This window comes from Thermobia domestica, chromosome 5 (assembly GCF_964235325.1).
Source record: "Thermobia domestica chromosome 5, izTheDome1.hap1.1, whole genome shotgun sequence".
Lineage (NCBI taxonomy): Eukaryota > Metazoa > Arthropoda > Insecta > Zygentoma > Lepismatidae > Thermobia > Thermobia domestica.
Window position 1 is genome coordinate 190,505,552 of NC_137458.1, and position 22,576 is coordinate 190,528,127.

Below are 22,576 nucleotides of genomic sequence, written 5' to 3' on the forward strand. Positions count from 1 at the left end.
AATTCTATTATTTTAATCACAAACTCAATTACATTGTTTAACTTGAACAACTTATATATAATTTTAAAGGGGTTAACTTCACAAAAATTTGACCGCTATGTAAAAAATTATTTTTAATTTCCGGTGTGGATTTTATGGTTCCAATTAGCGCTAAAATTTTTCCAGGAGCAAAGTTTAAAGTTGTGTTTGTGTTTAATTTTCAGTATTTTTAAAATAACACACTTAAATCATGTCTAGTGTTCCAGAGTAGCCTAACATAGTCCTTAACGCTAATAATCATGCTTTTGGTACAAACTGTTCCGGCTTCAATTTCCGGTTGTGGTAAAATACTAGTTTCATATAGCCATGCTACTGAACGAAACAGCAACTTAAAATCAATTCAATTTAAGCGATAGCATACGTCCCAAAGTTTTCAAGTTCATTTTCCAATAATTGTTAGTTAATAGGGTCATGTCTCATATATCAATGCTGCTGAACGCCTTGGTTAACTGAAATTAAGCTACTATTAATAAATCTTACAGTATGTTCGTATATTTTAATAAACGGTGCTAACGAACACGAATTCAATTTCCGGTTGTATCCTAAAAGTTTCACGTTAAGGCTGGCGCATTTTGTTAAACTTAATTTCCAATGGTTCGACATGTTCTAACCCCTAATGCTTTTGCCTTTGGTGCAAACAAAACCATGGTACCGTATTCACTAAAGCTATCATCTTTACTGCAAACATGTTTGACATCTCTTCTACAAATTTTGCATGTCATAATTTTTAATGTTATTGCTTTTCGTGCTAAGACGTACAATTTTAATTCCCGTGTAAGCCTACCCGCATAAACAAACACACCTTAACACCCGGGTGCGAATTTAATTTCCGCGAGGGTCTAACACTAGTGTGTGCAGGTTCAAATCCCGGGCAAGCCTACGCGCATAAACAAACTCAACACCGTGGTGCGGATTTAATCCCCGCGTGAACCTAACAATGGTGTGTGGGTTCAAATCCCGGGCGGGCCTACGCGTATAAACAAAGTTACCTTAACAGCGGCGTGCGGGTTTAATTTCCGCGTGAACCTAACACTAGTGTGCAGGTTCAAATTCCGGGCAAGCCTGCGCGTATAAACAAAGTTACCTTAACAGCGGCGTTCGGGTTCAAATTCCGAATGCGCTTACGCGTATAAGCAATCATCCTTAAATGCTCTACACCAACAACGCTGCAAAGGGTCGGAAATTAATTTTCAATGATAAGCATTATATTTAATCTCGGGTTTTATTCAATGTCACTCCAATCCAGTTAGCTATAAAATATTCCCCCACATTCAAATGTATTCTGCAATATTTGAATATATCTTTCACGCCATTTCCCTCAAAATCTGACAGACTAAACAAATTAAGTTATTTTTTCACTGTATATAAATCAAATTTCCACCCGGACAAACTCAAACAAAGTGATTATTAAAAATAAAATATATGATTAAGTTCGCTTCATATAAGCATTGTCTTTAGTTCAAACCTTGAATCGGTCATAAATGAACAAACGAAATGTATATCAGTTTTCTTATGCACCTCTATATCAATTTTAAACTTATAAATATTCTTTCAACAAGAAACAAAAATAAGATTGTGTATGTGTTTTCAATAACCATATTAAAACAGTAAAATTACATTTCTTCTTCTATACTTTTTTTTTCTTTCTTTCATCGAATAACCCCGTACTAATCATTATATAATTCTCTTCAATCATTTGTTTTCATTACTTTAATACAAAATCAACTATAATAGAAAATTGTGGTTCTATGCCATCTGTCGGAGAAATTTTAACTTAACTTTAGTTTAGTTTAACCCCGTGTGCCGTGTTGACGTGTTTTGTTATTATTCCCGAATATATATTTATATTTTAAAGGTAAAGTATAATATATATTTCTTTTTATCCATTAAATACTACTGATAGCATTAAATAAGTACCAAGAACCCTTCTCGCAGTTGTGTTCTGTTAATAAAACATAGTTTGTGAGGGCATAGTTGATTCTTCTTCTATCAGTAATCCACCAAACGTTCATTATATTACAAATCCCTAAGGGGAACCCACCAACACATATGACCCTTCAGTTGAACATAATCATCATCATGTTATTACCTATTCAGAAAAACCCGCAATTGTAGGAACTAACTAATGGGGAACATGCCCTCACCCGGTAAAAAAAAACATGGTAGAAATAGCCGAACATAATTTCCTTTTGCTATAATACTGTTTAAATCTAGTCAATCTATCTGGGAGGCAAAAGCCACTTAGTTGGAGGGATATAGTACGAATAGGAGTACATAATTTCCTTTTGCTATAATACTGTTTAAATCTAGTCAATCTATGTGGGAGGCAAAAGCCCCTTCATTGAGGAACATGCTACAAATAGGAATACATAATTTCCTTTTGCTATAATACTGCTAAAATCTAGGCAATCTATCTGAGAGGCAAAAGCCACTTAGAGGGATATAGTACGAATAGGACTACATAATTTCAATTCGCTTCCTTGTAATACAATACTGTTTAAATCTAGGGTCGCCTATAACTAAGGGGTAAGGGCCCCCGCCAGTTATACGGTTATACTACAAATAGTCGTACGTAATTCTCTTTTGCTATAATACTGCTAAAATCTAGGCAATCTATCTGACAGGCAAAACCCCCTTCATTGAGGGATATGCTACAAATAGGACTACATCATTTCATTTTGCTTCGAGGATACACAACAAGTTTTTTTCAAATCAAAAGACAGTGTTCAATAACCAATATATTTAGGGGGTCCGTAAAATTTTCATCCTTTCTCTTTCTTTCTTAACATTAAAGCTATTGTATGCGTTATGTGGCTACCAACCCCGCAATAACTAACATTCAGTAATATTTACTATCAAAACACGATAATGTTGGGGAAAAGCACTCCCTCCCCTCCCCAAGACTAAAACATTTCTTTCTGCAAATACTAGTCTTAGTTCAAACATTTGCGTTCCTAAAAGATTATCAGCTATGTTACCAAAGCGTAGTAGTATGCCATCTATTGGCAAATGATCTTACTTAAACAGTTCAAGTCCCATCTGTACAACGTACATATATATATATATTAGGTATTACTGATTTTAAAGTGATCATGTTTCAGTACACAATCGGTGTAACAGTTAAAAAATCGTAACAAATAAATCAAACATATTGTAATTAAGCATACTATAATTAAGCAAATAAAACTCTACAAGTAAATGGTCCGTCTTTAGCCCTTGGTAAATCATAATGGCGGTTCTTAAGGGAAACATAGCCGTATATTCATTTTTTAATATGATTGCAATTTTTTAAAATATTTTCGAAATTATTTGGAGGTTCACACTGCAAGTGTTCGAGTAATTTATTACGAGAGGTTAAATTAATATGTTCGCAATTTTTAAAATATTTTCGAAATTATTTGTAGGTTCACACTGTAAGTGTTCAAGTAATTCATTACGAGAGGTTAAATTAATATGTTCGCAATTTTTAAAATATTTTCGAAATTATTTGTAGGTTCACACTGTAAGTGTTCGAGTAATTCATTACGAGAGGTTAAATTAATAGAAATCGATCCATAAAATAAGTTGCTCCGACTAATTTATTAGGAGAATATCTTTTATTGTCTCACATATTGTTCGAGTAAATTTATTACGAGAGGTTAAATTAATAAGAAGTGAACCGTTAAATATATTAGGAGAGTATCTTTTATTCTCTCTCACATATTATTCGAACATGATATTTTTTTACAATGAGCTTCTAATGAAGCGAAAGAATGAAATAATAATAATAATAATAATAATAATAATAACTTTAGTAATAGATTGCAAACACTTGAAATCTTGTCCCTCTTGCATGATTACAAAATGGTCGTAGGTTTATTCCGCGACAATGTTTCTCAAAAGCAACTCGTGTAGTTTATCAATAATTATTCAAAAAAACTTTCATTATAATTAAGTGAATAATACATGTCAGTTTAGCATTTAAAAGTTCTCACCTTAAAAATCAGACTTCGTTCTGTTAGAATCAGCAACGAAAAAAGTTCAATAAACACAACAACAAACAAAGTTTTTCAACACACACACTATGACACTGTGTAAAGAACAATAATAATAAACTTTATTTCAATAGTATATATATATAAGGATTTCAATGTGTCCCTCCCCCAAGCATCATGTTTTCATCAGGTTTTCAATCCGATTTCATTAATTATAAATAAAGTCATCATGTCCGCTAACATCGTTTATTCATTGCTACACCAAGAAATCTAAAAATTTCTTATTTACAAGTTCATCAACCGCTGGAGAAATTTCATTCAGACAGGGTATCGACATTGGTCCCCTGTAGCAATGTGCGGTTCTCATCTAACTAAGGAAAATGCTTACATGTAACACTTTCACATTGCCAAAATCAGATATTGCCAGAAAAATACATTTACGTGTTTGTCCAAACATCTTGTAAAAGGGAAGAAACATAAAATTTCTATCTGTCTTCTTCATCACTGCCGATAAGTATCGCTGTGACAACCATAGTTAATGGAAAAATATTTCAGTATGTCGCCAGACAGTTTTCTCACGGTCAAGGGGAAAGCGTCTAAGGTTATTTCAGTACATATTGACAAGCGGAAATAAAATTAAAAAGTGCATTGACACTCTATGTATGTCACCACTCAATGTTCTAACGTAAGCAAAAGGAAAACGCGTATAAGGCAGTGACCCGGAAGTAATCCCATTTACAAAAATAAAATTGTGTTCATTCTAAGCTAGCCTTCTCTGAGAGACGGAACAACAATTCAGTCACTCCGTATTTCAAACTTGGCTGTAAACACGGAGTTAACTATAAGGAATAAACAAATCAATAAAACGATGAATATTAACAAAATAAATAAATAAACTATTCAAATCATACACACACACTTCGTATTTCCCATATGTTTTTTTTTCTCGCCGATTTACATGTGAGGATTGCAATAATTCTCAGTACAATACAGCGTTCACCTCTGGTGCTTGGAGGGTCCCGGGTTCAATCCCAGTACAATACAGCGTTCACCCCTGGTGCTAAGGGTCCCGGGTTCGATCCCAATACAATACATCGTTCATCTCCGGTGCTAAAGCTCCCGGGTTTGATCCCAGTACAATACAGCGTTCACCTCTGGTGTTAAGGGTCCCGGGTTCGATCCCAGTACGTATCACAAACTTTTACACACTGTAAGTGTTCTCAGCTTCTTATTTTAAAAACGAGTGTTATTTTAAATAACACGAACGAATAAAATAATCACACTACAAGTGTTCTCAGCTTCTTATAGAAGCGAACTGTTAAATATATTAGGAGAATATCTTTTATTCTCTCACATATTGTTCGACAAATCTTTTATTCTCTCACATATTGTTCGAACATCTTATTTGCTCCGACTAATTTATTAGGAGAATATAAAAATAAAAACAGGCATAATGGTGGGACTCAAATATTTCATTTTTTCCAAATTATATATATATATATATATATATATATATATATATATATATATATATATATATATATTTCTCAATGTAAGTTTCTATTAGTCAAATCCATTTGTATAATATGAGATTCGAACTGGGGCTTCATCTCATTGTCATAACGTTTCATCATATCAAAAGATTTAATTCAAATCGAACCAATTCAAATTTCCATTATTATTTTTAAAAAAATCCAGTATAGAGTCTGTACACACACGTATACAGACGCGAAAAAGAGGACACGACCTTTACAACAATACAGACATGTCAGCACAACTAAAAAAAGAAACATAACAACTTTCCAAACACACGTAAGCATGTCATCAAACCCTAATGACCTAACCCAACGTCTGCCAACACATCTTATTAAACGACATGACTTTCTATATTATTTATAAAACATAACGGTACCTGTAGAATAGTTCAGTCTTACCTACTGCGTCTATCTGCTATCCTTGTCTGTCCGTTTGATTTCGATAGTGGATACCTCATCCTCGACTAATTTCTTATTTGAGGTTTTTCAGCGTAAAATAATCTAATAATCGAGGTATTAGTATGTCTTGATTATGTTATTTTATTTTTTCAAATGGGCCTTAGTGTGTTCCTGTGTATTAAATATTACTTCTTCTTCTACAAAGAAAACGGTTGCATCCGTTTCTGGAAATACCGTAAGTTATACCATTTAATGATACATGTCATAATTTTACCGTTTCAGAAATACAGGCCCAAGAGAATTCTCCATCGTACCTGAAATGGATAGCGAAGCAGGAGGAACTTGAAAAGTTTGCAGAAGAACAAGATGCAGAACTCAAAATCCTTCGAGAAAAGCAGTGGCTAGAGGAGGAGCAGAGAGCTCAAGAAAGATGGAAGAGCTGGCTGGAAAAACAAGCTCTAATGGAAAAGGAAAGAGCTCAGCAGGAGGTAATCCTACATATTTTTTCTTTCTTTTGGTCTTGATTGTATCGCATTATTTGTTGTTGATGTTACTGGAACCAAAGTGGTCTGGGATCACTTTCAATTCGTTGACTTGTTACACAGAAGGTCGATTCATTTCCATGGTAACGAAGTTTGTACTCATCTTACATTAAAAAGAAACGTGCCCCCACCAGCGATTGTATTCCACGTGATATCCCTGTCTTGCAGCAATGTCCGTGCAGCGAAGTTTCCTCACAGGAGAACACTTCAGTCCGAACTATCCCATTTCCTGACAAGCTTTCCAAAGGCCCTTAATTGTGCGGGGACATTCTCTTCCCAAGGCTCATTTCGACAACGGAAAGCCACAAAAGTCCATGGAAGATGCATCGGGGGATTTTACGGAAAATCGAAAGGGTATTGCATGAATGCCGGTTTCACGTTGTGTCTGATCTATGTATGTCTACGTGGACAGACGTGGACCTTGCCATTGGATACCTTGTCCTGGTGGATGACAACACGAGATGTGTGCTGTCATAGAGAGAAAGAATATCATGTCTGTAGAGTGACTCCAAAATGTTTTAGTATTAGGCAGCATCGATTTTAGCATTTTGTACGCTCTGTGCAATGAAGTTTGCTATTAGAGCAGTAACCACCAACAACCATGAACTCACGTGGAAAGCTTTCAGTGCATTCACGTATCCAGTCGGATCGACCTTTGGAATCACGTGGACGTTTCCCTTTTATATTTTTTTGTCGTATCCCGACAGATACACCCACGTTTCATCCAATGACACTATATACTTCCAGCAGTCACCAGCCAAATGGCGTTCGTAAAGCTTTCGGCTGATTGTTTGAATATGGGAAGTATGCAGCTTATGAACTTGAGCCTTGTGCTGGCACACGAGTTGTAAATCTTAGCCTATGATGAGATTGACAGTTGAGGGACTCCACTTCTTGTGCAATCGCGTCGTACCAGGGAACTCACTTTCCGCACAACAATAGCGGGATGCTTACGCTTCCGATATGTTCGAGGTTCTCTTCGACTGGTTCCAGCAACAGGTACGTTGCACGCTTTTCGGTGAATCAACAATGCATTGATGTCCTTCTTTGAAACATGGAAGGCTTTCGTCTTGCACTGTTTAATTATCTGACCAGAATTATAACCAATGTCGGAAAAGACAGAGATGTACCCAGAAGACTGGGATTTTCGGTGCCATGTAACCACTCACGCACACACGATTTGTCGTCTTTGCTAGTTAACACACAATATTTTCGCACTACTAGCTCTGGTTCCTCTCTACTGTGAATATGTGCTGGGTCCTAGTGTTTGAATTCATTGCCATGAACATGAAACGACCTTCTGTAACTCGAGAACGAAGAGACTGATAATATTTGAATTTTGTACAGTTACTAGGAGACGTTAATGATACGATTTATGAATAAATTCCTTTTTGGTTACTGATTTTTTTGTGTGAAATCATTGTCCAGAAAATTTATTTCTTTTAACAAGATATATTTCGATTTCAAAATAAGCAGGGGGGAAATTTTCCTGATACCCTTACTTTGCGATTGTTTTCAGACATGGCTGGGAGGGAGAGTGAACTCACCATAACTTCACAGACATGGTATCAAAAACCTAACTTTAGACATAGGTTGTTGCATCTGAAATACAATTTATTGCTACTTGTACATAAGGAAGGAAACATGTACATATTGAACGAAACAATGCACAACGACTTCCTGAAATTAATCATAGATTCGTGAAAGATCTCTGTTTAATAACGTTTTTATATACGAGTAAAATAGATAACTGTTAGAATCCCTATTGGATAATAATTAAATCAAGCATTGTTAAAAAATGTAATATATCGTGTCGATCTGAGAATGTAACTTCATATATTAAGGGAATTTACCCACTTTGCACTGTATGGGAACTTTAGGCATCTTGAAACTTTTTGCATTCCGATAGTGACACTGAATATGCAGAATTTGTCTCAACGTCGTAAATCGTGTTATAATTTTATAAGCAGCATTGTACGAAAAGGAATAGTTCTGAACTTTAAGGCGATCATCTCGAAAAATAATAATAGTTATTTAAATATAGAAATATTTTTAAAATTTTTTCTTGCGTGAGATAATAATTATGAAGAGTGAATTTTATGAAAGAAAGGCAGCATGAATGTTCAGGCCGTATTGGAATATGAAATACAATGCACAGGACTCAACGCCCGTCACTTTACCTTCCGGGAAGTATCCATCGTAAGTGCAACGCTTTTAGATTACATGCACGCTCATTTCCAAGGAGACCAATCGTAAGATAAAGCCTTCCAAAATAGGACTAACCAAAACATATTTTCTGTAGGGACGAGAGTGATTTGACGTGTGACATAAAAGGTCTTGTGTCCCTTTTTTAAATATGGCAGGAAGTGTTGAGCAATATTCCACACTTCCTAGCCATATTCTTAAAAGTATTACAAATGAAAGAAAAGGACAAAGCATAATATTTCTTTGTTCAGCAACTACAGATTAATATAAAGAACTAGCTGAACTGAAAGTAACTTTCTTAAAATGTAAAGAATGTATAAATGTCTCTTTCATGCATATTTCAGAATAAAGTCTACATTAGCAAAAATTAAATCAATTTCTGAAATGATTTTGACAAATATGTTCGAATTTACAATCTACTGAATCTTTACCAATTTTTTCCTTTTAGTTTAATATCGTAGAAAGAATATCAGTTCACAAAATTTAGGTTACAACACACTTTAGAAAAGCATTGTAATTCAGTCTTAATGGTATTTTACTAAACGAAATGGTTACGATGAAACTCAAGGAATTCGTCTCATCAATGAACAATTTTGAACAAAAACCTTCAAGTATTAAAGATCTGTGCTGTATTTAGCTACTAACATTAGCAAATTCCACGTGTAAGTTCAAGATTGTACTTGCCAAACACTAATTGAAGGAAAAGAATAACAGAGTGCAACGTTGTTTCACTTTCTTATGTCCTTGGGTAAAATTGACTAGCGAATTCTAATTCCTACTTCTACAGTGCTCATTTTGTTAGCCACTTTCAGATTTGATTGGATTTATGAAAAGTTATTTTAAAAAAGCAGTTGTTTAAAGACAGTAATCTTATAAAGGCAATAAATGAAGACACGTTATCGTAATTTAACTCCCTATAAAACTACCTCAAATGTGCCAATTTAATTCTTCTGAATTTAACAAGTAAATTAACAAGCAAAATAACTCAGTTTTAAATTGCAAAATTTCTTACTGAAACATTAAATTACAGATAACCTTTTCTCTCTTATTAATTAAGCTGAGAGAGAGTAAATTGCAGCTCTCAGCAATTAACGTAACTTTGTAAGCAAACTTATTTAAAGTAAAAACTGGAGTTTAACGTTCCTTTGAGTAAATTCTCACAAACTAAGGAATCTTTTCAAGCACTTAATCTATGTTTTACACGGTTAAGCTGGAAAGATTCTTAATTTTACTATTAAAGACATTCGAATTTTACACACTAAAACACTGAATCATTATTGTTTGATCATTAATTAATTTTATGAGAAGCATGACATATTTTTGACAGTTTTGAAGTACCAATTCTTTTCCTCAAAACATTGCTGCACTATTTTCGCAAAATCAAGTCTTCAGTGTCACATTAGCTAACAAGTGCTACAGTACTTAACAGGTTGCCTTGCACGACATATTTGAGGAAAATGATTGAACACAAACTGAAAACAAAAACAAAACCTTTATTTCCGATAAGAACTTCAAAAACGAAGAAGAAAAGCAGTTGCTTACACGTAGAAGCGTCCATAGAAAATTTCGCAGGGGAGGAGGGGGTCAAAAATATTAGTTTGCTATTATATGATTTTTGTCTTGTTGGAATCCAGATTACACAAACTCCAAGCCCTATTAATATGTTGCAAACATTCCAGGAGATTATTATTATTATTATTATTATTATTATTATTATTATTATTATGAAAAATATAAAAATCGAAGTAATTGTAGTCTGGAAAATTGAGAAAGGTATTTAACCATTTAATGTGCTCCCGTATTTTCGAAAAGGAAGTCGCGACCTTCTTTCAGGGGCGTCGTTTATGGGGCAGAGGGCAATTTCCCCTCCCTGAGTTTGAGAAACAAAATACTGGACTCAACTGTCTACTAATATACTAGTAAAACCCGCGAAAATCTTATGTCGGTGGGGCCTCCTCGTCCTCCCAAGCAAAATCTGAAATGATCTAAAATGACACCCCTGCTTCCTTTTAGCAGCTTTTTTCCCTTTGTGTTACTACAAAACATGAAAATATTATTTATTTTGATGATACTATTACACTAGTCAACAAGGTTTTTGCCACATGAAAGAAGAATGCTGATCTTTAAGGAACTTTGGCAGCTGAATTCGAATCTGCAATCCGTTTTTCTCTATCACGCACAGTTTTCCCGTGACAGAGGGATTTTCGGGAAATTTCCCCCAAAATTTCCCTTTTTCTTCATTTTTGTACCTCTAGCTCGGGTACCCTTAGGCATATAAACATACAAATTATATTCTAGGTTAGCTTGATTTATACTTAGTAAACCCTGTAAGTTTCATCTGAGTCGCATCATTCTTCATTGAGAAATAAATATACTTCTATAAATATATGCTATGTGTACTGTCCATTTTACCATATACAATAGGTGCAGAAAAATCACATGTAACTTCCACGGGAATTACAATATAAGCAAGGTTTATACTTCATTGGATTTGTAATGAAACATACTTTACAATGATGTATACACTATGTACGCCATTTTTACAAGAGGGAAATTCTAGAGGGATTTTTCGGGAAATTCGCTAAAAAAGTAGATTTTTTGTCTCATGTCACTGTTCATATAGTGATACAGAAACGGGAATTGCGCCAGATTAATCCTATTGAAAAACTGATCTTTAACTCCGAAAGTATACAACAAAATTCTTAGTTTCCACGCTTTTTAAACGTTATTCAAGATAGTAAACAAAAAATTAATATTGACCTACAAAAACAAATACCAATAACTCACAATGGATCAAATGCACAACTGCTTTACAAAGTATGAAAATAAAACATTTGTACTTACAATTAATTCTTCGTGTTGTAGTGCTAGTCACTTTCTCTACCTAAAAACCAGCAGTAGTCGCCCATCATATGAGGATCCCATTTACCTTGATAACGTTGCTCCATTTTTTGAATGTCCTGATGGAATCGTTCCCCTTGTTCGTCACTTACAGCTCCTAAATTCTCGGGGAAAAATTCCAAGTGGGAATGAAGAAAGTGAATTTTCAGGGACATTCTACATCCTAGCCTTTGATAGCTATCCAAAAGCTCTTGAACCAATTGACAGTAATTTTCTGCCTTATGATTTCCCAAAAATCCATACACCACTTTACTGAAAGCTCTCCAGGCGGATAGTTCATCATTATTTAACTTTGTCTCAAAGATGTTGTCCTTTAATAGTTTCCGAATTTGGGGCCCGACGAATATCCTCTCTTTTACTTTCGCGTCACTAAGTTTTGGAAACTGACTTCTAAGGTACGCAAAAACCTTCTCCATTCTTGTTCATGGCCTTAACAAAGTTTTTCATTAAGCCTAATTTTATATGTAAAGGCGGCAGCAGAATTTTTTCTGAATTAACTAAGGGAGAATACTTAACATTGTGTTTCCCTGGCATGTATGTTTCTCTTGAGGAACATTCTTTTTGAATGTAGTGTGATTCAGTTGCCCTACTTTCCCACAAGCAAAGAAAACAACAGTATTTTGTAAATCCTCCCTGAAGCCCCAGTAATATAGCAATGACCTTTAAATCACCACAAATTTGCCAACAGTACTTGTTATAATGTATTACAGCTAACAACACAGACAAACTTTCATAAGTTTCCTTAATCTCTACGGAATATACCATTGGAATTGATGGTTTAGTGTTCCCATTATGTAGCAAAACAGCCTTAAGGCTTGTTTTAGAGGAGTCGATAAACAACCTCCATTCTTCAGGGATGTGTTGAAAACCTAGTGCATCCATTAAACCATCTATATTTGTACATGCACAGAGGGAATTTTGCATTATATAGTAACCTGAAAATTGTTCATGTCGGTTTCTGAAAATTGAAATTCTGGTGGTAGGAGCCAGTAAATTCCATTCTTGAAGTCTCGATCCGAGCAACTCAGCTTGTTGCTTACTCAGATTTAGATCCCTCACTAAGTCATTCAGTCTGGACTGGTAAACAAGAAGAGGTGTGTTTTTGGTTGGGCTATAGTTTGGATCAAAGGAAGTTGATGGTTCGGGCAACTCATCTACTTGCTCTTCTGCTCGAGAAGATTCTTCTGACTGTGCGTATGAATCAGGGATTGAGAGTTCAGGTCCATGTGGTATGGGTTTTAGAGCGGATGGAACATTTGGGTACTCAATATTAGATTTTGTTCGTTTAGAATGACCCCAAATTTTTGTTAGACAGAAATAACAGTCTTCAGCATGACTGGTTGGTTCTCGCCACCGCAAAAGGCATAGCTCGAGTTTTATCGCCACTTTTCTACTTAATAAGAGTAGAATAGCATGTTACACAGCACACACGGGTAGCCCACACTTTGTCTTGATCACCCACATGACACCTAAAATAGCTATAATAAGCTTGTTTTAACGTTTCTGTTAATGCACGGCGCTGACTTTCACAGTATATTTTCCACACACGTAATAGAAAGTGTTCGGTGAGTTTATACACGCACGCCGCGATCTCTTCATAGCGGAGAAAGAAAACAAACACGCACACGCACTTACGACCACTTGTCACAGGTAAATCCAAATTAAAACTAAACCTACAATATGCATGCAGTTATACAACACTTCCTTATCTATTTGCCATGGACCTGACAATTTATCAGTAGAATCCGATTTTGCGCAGCTTTATTGCATCAGCTAAACACGTGTTGTTGTACAGCTGTATCAATGCAATCACATGCCAGGTGGTAGAAAACCACAGACCTCTTACTCCATGTCGTATACTCTCATTTTTTGTATTTGTGCCTGTATGGGTAAATGACATTTTTTTTCTTTCTTTCGGTGCAAAGAACGCAACATCACGTCTTAAAATAAGTAGTACAAACAACATACATGCAGCTATATTTATTTCTCTAGAAATAATAATGCGATTGTTCTGAAACTTGCGAGGTTTCTTAAGTATAAATCAGTTTTATATGGTGTCATTTTTGTATTTATATTTCAAGGGCTAGTGGTACGAAAATTTGGAAAAAAGGTATATTTTGATGGAATTTCTCAGCCCCCTCCGCTTGTCACGCAAAAAACTGTGGGTGATGGAGAAAAACGGATTGCACTTTCGAATTCAGCGACCAAAGTTCCTTTAGGATCAGATGTTTTCTTTCATGTGGCAAAAACCTTGTTTACTAGTGAGCTATTGATTTATTGAATTGATATAAATCTATATTCTGGCGCAATTCCCGCTTCTGTATCACTATATGAACAGTGACATGAGACAAAAAATCTACTTTTTTAGCGAATTTCCCGAAAAATCCCTCTAGAATTTCCCTCTTATAAAAATGGCAGACATGGTGTATACATCATTGTAAAGTATGTTTCATTACAAATCCAATGAAGTATAAACCTTGCTTATATTGTAATTCCCGTGGAAGTTACATGTGATTTTTCTGCACCTATTGTATATGGTAAAATGGACAGTACACATAGCATATATTTATAGAAATATATTTATTTCTCAATGAAGAATGATGTGACTCAGATGAAACTTACAGGGTTTACTAAGTATAAATCAAGCTAACCTAGAATATAATTTGTATGTTTATATGCCTAAGGGTACCCGAGCTAGAGGTACAAAAATGAAGAAAAAGGGAAATTTCCCGAAAATCCCTCTGTCACGGGAAAACTGTGCGTGATAGAGAAAAACGGATTGCAGATTCGAATTCAGCGGCCAAAGTTCCTCTCATGTTAAGATCAGGTGTTTTCTCTCATGTGGCAGAAAAAAAGTTAAAATTTGTTGACTAGTGTTATTATTGTTAAACTACGAAAGACAACAAATACGAAATGAAATTAGATGACAAAATGGATTTCATTATATTAATCTATATACATTGTAGACCAAAATTGTACAAACTATTTCAAAATTTTGTAGCACAACCATTCCCAGAGTCCTCTTTTAAACTATTTCTTTCTCTTGTTATTTAACAAGTCAATATGACATATGGACTTCGAGTCAGATGGAAATACGTTTTATTCATATAAGAGCAACATTAACTTTTATCAACGCTGAACAGAAAATTTAAAAGAAAAAAGTATATATTACTTACCAATAGCAGGAGAGACCACATTCAGGATTATCTCAATAAAGATCACTATCTGTCTGCCAACGTCCTCATATTTTTGGTAAGTAAAACCACTTGAGATTTCACTCACACAACTAAATTGTTTACTAAGTTTGATTTGAAGTACAAATTTCTATCCTTTATTATTCATTATACGAATCACAGTTAATGAAGTACTCCTAATGCAGAAATTTTGCATATCTGGGGAGTTTGTTTGATAATGGTTCTTTTCAAAGTCACGTGGTTAATTAAAAAAAAAACACAATTTGCTTTATGTAAATTACTTTAATAAATATTAAAACACGATTCACATAGCACATGAATAAAAACCAATCAATACTTTATATGCGTTACTTTTTCAACAAAAATTGTACGCTCTTTTCCGAAAGCATCCAACACAGCAGATATAAATTCTGTTTTGTTCTTTTGTATAGTGTCTCGATGGAAACTCATCATGCATAATCCTGTTAATTGTTCTTCAGACATGTAGTCCAGTAAAGATAGCCCATTTTTCTGCCAAGAAAGGAACAAATTAGTAACAAGCTGAAAATTGGTATGGAAGTAGTGGGATGTGTCAGGAATAACATACTAAAAGTCCCCTAAAATCCCACTGTAGCTTTTCCCGCAATTTTGAAAAATGTCCGCCATCTTTAGATGACGACAAGGAATTTATGGAAATCGTCACCCTTTATGTTTATTCTTCTAGCCACCGTTCTAATTATCACAAAGCCATGAATCATATATGGTTGGAAAGCCTGAAAGACAGAAAATCTAAGTAAATAACATATATGCCCATCCTACTAAATTTCTAGAAGAAGAAGAAGAAGAAAACAGCTTTTTTATTTAAAAAATATATGTTTTCAGAAATCATGAGAAGTTTGCAACACTGACAGTTATTGCACACCAACGAAACACCACCAACAGATACCCTTGATATTTATCTAAATTATACTCAACAATGACACAAATCGGTGCAATACAAGCCGAGAAAAAATATAACTTATGTTACTTTCTGACCTCTTTGTACAAAAGTACCTAAGGTGACATACACTTTCACGGTTCTAGTCAGCTTCTTTTATCACATAGGACCAAGAGTTATATATTATTGGAAATCTTAAGAAACGTAAATTCGAACGAGGTATTACTTATACTAATCAAGCCCAATTTGTGGAAGAAGCGCAAAACCCAAAATTTCGGGACAAAACGTGATTTTCGCATAAATTCTTAAAAACTTGCAACACTGACAATTATTGTATGTTAACAAAACTCAGCCACCGTTTTCACTATCATCATTATTAATTTACTTTTAAAATGGCCAACGTTTTTCCCAATGGAGTAAGCTTTTATGATACATAGTTTTACATCACTTAAATATAGCACAAGAATCATTTATTAACAGCATTAGAAAGTAGCGGAAATTGGTAGTCTCCTATTCATAGGAAAATCGTAATTCACACACTAAAAATCACTCTCAACCACAATAGTCATTTGAGTGTATTTTTTTTTTAAAATGTCTTGTTTATAACTAGAATGCAACTTTCCTCCTACTATTCTTCAAATCAATTTAGTATTTAATTTAGACGTTAGTATGCACTTTAAGAACTTTTTTGTAACTAGTTCATTCGGACTTATTTTATTAGAAATCAATGAGATTATCATTATCTCGTTCATCTCCATGGTTTTCATCATTTGATTTTGCATTCACACATCCAATTCCTCGACAATGACATAAATTAGAGCACACAATTCCTGCTTTCCAACAACCGTACATACTTTCACAGCCCTTGTTACAGTTACAGGATATTACAAGGATCAGGTTCCTTGGTCATTCTTGCTGGTACGAGAATACCTCCTAATGTTGTTCATTCATATTCAATCGCTCGCAAATAATTTCCATGGTACTATTGAACCTGATGATATGGTGTTTCGCAGCATCACTGGTGGGTAGAAATTTTGCCAATTGTATTTCGTTCTGAATGGGGAGCGACTTACTGCAAGGATGTATGAATGATACTGGAATTCATCCAGTAAGGTTACTATTGCTGAAGAATCGTAGTGTGTTAGTAGAAATGATGTGCCAGCTTCATAGATTGTACACTAGCATTATCATGGTTCAAAACTTCAAGTGATCGGCATAAATCTTCCCGTTTTTGAAGTAATTGCAATGGCTTTCCCTTTCCCTGTCGATACAAACCACATGATGTGTCGCATCCAGTTAAAGCATGGTAACTGAGCAAAACAGTTAGTATATTTGTCTGTGTATCTTACAACTTCTTAGTACTAAACTCTTTACGAACGTATTGTACACGTCCAAGCTTTCGAAATGTGATATCGTACTGATTATTACCTTGTTCAAGCAAATGACTAAAATGTCAACATCCTCGCCAATTACTACGACGTGCCTACAAGGATTTAAAGACTTGTCTAGAGCAGTTTTAGCTATAAGTGCGTCAGCATCACTCCTTGGTTGCTGGGTTTGAATTCCAGCGTGTGTCAAATGAACCATCAACTCACGGGCGAAACAATCCTTATTTTTGAAATTACCTAAGAATTTATCTTTTTTTGGTTAATAATATGGTTTCATTTGTGAATAACACCAAAGCTGATTGTATCTTTGACTCACGTTGCTCCCGCTCAGCGGCTTTTGTACAGTTTTCAGTGCAACACCCAAAAAAATTCAGTGCAATACAGTACAATGCCAGCCTCCATCTATAACGTACACAGTGTTTTCAATTTGAGTTTTAAAATTTGTCCGATATTCAAACACGTCGTACAAAGCGGACTTTTTCGTTTTTCTCATAGACATTTCTGTGAAGAGAGAAAGTGAATAGGGTGCAAGCTCGTAAGCAAAACACTGCTGGAGTTCTTTTTCGGACTTCACTACGCATATGATTCAGTTGAAGTATATTATTTACAGCCAGTAGCTCATCACGGATACGCACTACATTGTGCATTACGGATAGTGGGATGACTTTATCTTTTTGTTTAAGTTTCACATTTCCAAAAGTCTGTCCAAACATTCCTTCCATAGCAGCCATTTCGATTTCCTTAGATTTATCAGTTGACTATTTCATTACCTACCATGCCAGTGCTTAGGGATGCGAGCTCCGGATATGAAGGGAATGGAGAATGCAAAACCAACGCAAAAACTTTTTTAGATGTAATATATCACGCGATTGACTGCTTTGGTACAGGTCCATATGCCGACCAGCGTGAAGTTCATGCCTATCTTTGTTTAATAATTTTTCAAGACATTCTCGTAAGTGGCACGCTGCTGGCATACTTGACACACACCTAGATATTATCTTTTCAGTCATGCCTCTCCCACGGGTCAGTCCACCGCTGCTCTTCATTGCTCTCGCTAAAACCTGCTCAATCGTCATATCAGACCATGTACCACTCCACCATATCTTTTCTAAGAATAGTGAAGTAACCGTTCCCTGCAAATAGCTGGTACTCATGAAGATCCATTTCATCCTCCAACCGCAACATTTCTTGTAAGTACAGATGTGCGTATTTGGCATACAAAAGATGCTCAGCTGCATAGAAGTATGGTAAAACTTTTTACATGCAGTGAATATGAAGATTCAAGTCTCCAGTTCTTTCGAATTAAAAGACGCATAATTTCTACAAGCTGAAAGTACAGAGCGAATAACTTAGAGATACGGCTTGTTTCTGCAGGAGCGTCAATGAATAACTTCAGGTCATTTGCAATCTTGATTGACTGTTTTCGAGTGTTGAACAACTACATCAGTATCGATATCTTCTTCAGTCATCAGAGGAATACAAACATCTCGCAATTGACGTACAAACTCCTCAGTGGCGTCTGATTCATTAATTAACCAGTATATATTGCAATTGCTAACTGTATTTAAAAAAGAGCTCACAAAGCACGAGCAATAAGAATGGCCTGGCTTTATCTGTGGCATGGAGTTACTAGCATACACACAAGACCAAAGTTCCACAGTGCCACTACCTTTCATTATATATACACAACTGTTTCCATAAATGACATTATAGTGTGAAAAACCCCGAAGTCTAACAACCACTGACGGTAATTCACCAGAATTTCTACATGCTGCTACAATGTCACATGCTTTAGGATACAAAGGTTGATCCAACGTGACTAAGCACGCTTTTTAGCTTATTTCCTGCACATTCTTTGCTGGCAAACATAAGCGCCGAGTATACAGCATCCATGCTTATTGGCTGAAGATTGATGAAAGGTTAAATTACTACTTAATATGTTTGATACTTATGGTTGTTGCTTGTCACCAGTTGCATAAATTCATTCCAATTCGGGGAAGTTGGTGTCTTCAACCGCTTGAGAATCATCCATATTACATCGTACAGAAGGTGGATTTCAGTTTGGATATTCAGAACACGAAGGTATCTTATATCTTCAATGATTAAATCCGAAAGGTCATTACCTATGCGTGTGTACGTTAAAAGTGGTATCTTTCATTCATTCTTTGACAGTGTACGTTTTTTGAGCCCAGGTATTGCTCAATGATATGCCAGTGACTGAATATGAATGGAAAACATTAGGAGATATCCTCGTACCAGCAAGAATGACCAAGTAACCCGCTCCGTGTAATGTCCTGTAACTGTAACAAGGGCTGTGAAAGTATGTACGGTTGTTGGAAAGCAGGAATTGTGTGCTCTAATTTATGTCATTGTCGAGGAAATTGATGTGTAAATGCAAAATCAAATGATGAAAACCATGGAGATGAACGAGATAATGATAATCTCATTGATTTCTAATAAAATAAGTCCGAATGAACTAGTTACAAAAAAGTTCTTAAAGTGCATACTAACGTCTAAATTAAATACTAAATTGATTTGAAGAATAGTAGGAGGAAAGTTGCATTCTAGTTATAAACAAGACATTTTAAAAAAAAATACACTCAAATGACTATTGTGGTTGAGAGTGATTTTTAGTGTGTGAATTACGATTTTCCTATGAATAGGAGACTACCAATTTCCGCTACTTTCTAATGCTGTTAATAAATGATTCTTGTGCTATATTTAAGTGATGTAAAACTATGTATCATAAAAGCTTACTCCATTGGGAAAAACGTTGGCCATTTTAAAAGTAAATTAATAATGATGATAGTGAAAACGGTGGCTGAGTTTTGTTAACATACAATAATTGTCAGTGTTGCAAGTTTTTAAGAATTTATGCGAAAATCACGTTTTGTCCCGAAATTTTGGGTTTTGCGCTTCTTCCACAAATTGGGCTTGATTAGTATAAGTAATACCTCGTTCGAATTTACGTTTCTTAAGATTTCCAATAATATATAACTCTTGGTCCTATGTGATAAAAGAAGCTGACTAGAACCGTGAAAGTGTATGTCACCTTAGGTACTTTTGTACAAAGAGGTCAGAAAGTAACATAAGTTATATTTTTTCTCGGCTTGTATTGCACCGATTTGTGTCATTGTTGAGTATAATTTAGATAAATATCAAGGGTATCTGTTAGTGGTGTTTCGTTGGTGTGCAATAACTGTCAGTGTTGCAAACTTCTCATGATTTCTGAAAACATATATTTTTTAAATAAAAAAGCTGTTTTCTTCTTCCTCTTCTTCTAGAAATTTAGTAGGATGGGCATATATGTTATTTACTTAGATTTTCTGTCTTTCAGGCTTTCCAACCATATATGATTCATGGCTTTGTGATAATTAGAACGGTGGCTAGAAGAATAAACATAAAGGGTGACGATTTCCATAAATTCCTTGTCGTCATCTAAAGATGGCGGACATTTTTCAAAATTGCGGGAAAAGCTACAGTGGGATTTTAGGGGACTTTTAGTATGTTATTCCTGACACATCCCACTACTTCCATACCAATTTTCAGCTTGTTACTAATTTGTTCCTTTCTCAATCCTATTTTTACTGGACTAATGGTAGATCTTAACCAAGTTTTAACACGCCTTAATGTACTAGAACTTTTTTCCAACGGTATAAGTTGTAACAGGAAGTGTAATAGAAATTTGAATTGCCTCTTTTATTGCTGGGTAAAATGTAGATTGGTCCATCAAGTTCAAAAGAGTGACTTTTTCTACATTGGCTGAATCCAGATTTTTTATGTCTCCACAAATCAAACCAGCATTCTGCATGAGAAATGAAATATTCTATCTTGTACGTTCGGCTTACTTCTTCCATCTTCTGCAAGAACTGAGACTTAGAAAGATTTCTCATCTCGGATGGATATAATGCAAACAGAGAAATCTGGACTATTCTCAGAAAATCTGTTATTTAGTGAGTAAAGGAGAATCGATGTATGGGAGAAAAATTGCTCTGCAATAATATTCTTCTATGCAAGTAGAAGGGGGGTTAGCACGATGAACTTGTCGAGACGAAGCTGTTGGAACTGTTAAGTGAATATCAAGTTCTTTCGCTACACTATTGCACTTTTGGAAAATCGCTTGAAAAGTTTCTTCTGCGTTTACTCTGTTATTTCTAAATATACCAATCAACTTATTGATATGAGACTTTGCTGCCGTTAAGTTCAATTGGATTCCTTGTCAAATTTGCGCCAGTGACTCAAGATAGGAAGAATAATTACTGATAATTACCAAAGAAACTATGAAACTACCTATAGATTCTGTACAGAAAAGGCGATAAGCATTGCTTCTTATATGTGAAACAGGAGAATTTATAGATAACTCTTCTAATGCATGCATTATTTGAACGAAGTGTTCAGAAAATATTCTTCTACTCTTGTATTTAAAACTCCATCTAGTATCTGAAAGGAGTGGGAAGCTAGGAATAAGTTTCCTTCTCAATGGGCTTTCACGAAAGAAAGTAATGATTTCTTTAACATTGTCGATGGTGTTGCGTATGTCGCAAACGGAACACAATTTGTTAAGAAGACTTAGCTTATGTGAAACGCAGTGGTAAAAAAATGCTTTTGGACATGTTTTTCCTAATAATTCTTTGCACACCATTACTACACCCTGCCGTGGTTGAACATCTATCAAAGCCTTGTCCAACAAGTTCACATTCAGATAAACCGGTCTCTTCTAAAACCTTTAGAATTGTCTTAGCAATGTGTTCGGCATTGAACTCATCTAATGGAGTGAATCCGATGAAGTCTTCGCGTACCTTATTTTCACTGGGGTCCGATATCCGCAATATCGGCTGTCTCGTCTGCCAGCACGCTGTAGTACTTGGAAGACATAATCTTAGGTTTTATATAATTTCGGAATAAAACATTACCGCCAATTGATATAAGCTTATTCTGACTACGTACTGACACATTTTCAGCGGCAATCTCAAAATACTGGTTTTATAAACCATCGCCAGAATCCACCCTAAATTGGTGAAGATCATAGAAATTACCGGAATTAAAATCCTTCCCTCTCAAAGATAAGTCGTGTGTTGCACAAAATACAATTGATTCAATAATTGATAGCTTTTTCCTGTTCTTCTCAACTTGTTTCTGAGCTGCTTCGGTTATTTTCTGTTCGACAGTTAAAGTTTTGTTAGTCATAACGTTTGAAAAAGCTTAAACACGTTCTGTGGATGCGATGTGCCATTCAGATTTTTCATGTGAACGAGCACAGGCAAAAGGTCATTGTATTTTTGGAATGGAGTTACAATAAAAGACCCTGAAATCCTCTTTTTATACGTGGCCGAAATAAAACAATGCCTACATAGCCCTCCCTGTAGCTTTGTGGAGTATGAAAGCCAAGGAAATTGACTAAACCATTTGTATAGAAAAGGACGCTTTCCAGTGACAGCATAGCATCTTGTTTAAAATTATACGTTTGCCTAGGCTGCCATGGA

The 22,576-nt window shown here is 35.2% G+C and overlaps 1 protein-coding gene across 8 annotated transcripts in view; it reads left to right on the forward strand.

Annotated features, from left to right (window-relative positions):
• LOC145686323 (U2 small nuclear ribonucleoprotein auxiliary factor 35 kDa subunit-related protein 2-like) overlaps nucleotides 1-22,576 on the forward strand; it is a 497,978-nt gene that overhangs the window by 169,470 nt on the left and 305,932 nt on the right. For all 8 annotated transcript variants that reach the window (XM_081759527.1, XM_081759529.1, XM_081759531.1 and 5 more), the window contains one exon: nucleotides 6,230-6,435. In XM_081759527.1, the coding sequence (XP_081615653.1) occupies nucleotides 6,230-6,435 (206 nt within the window). The remainder of the gene's footprint in view (nucleotides 1-6,229; nucleotides 6,436-22,576) is intronic.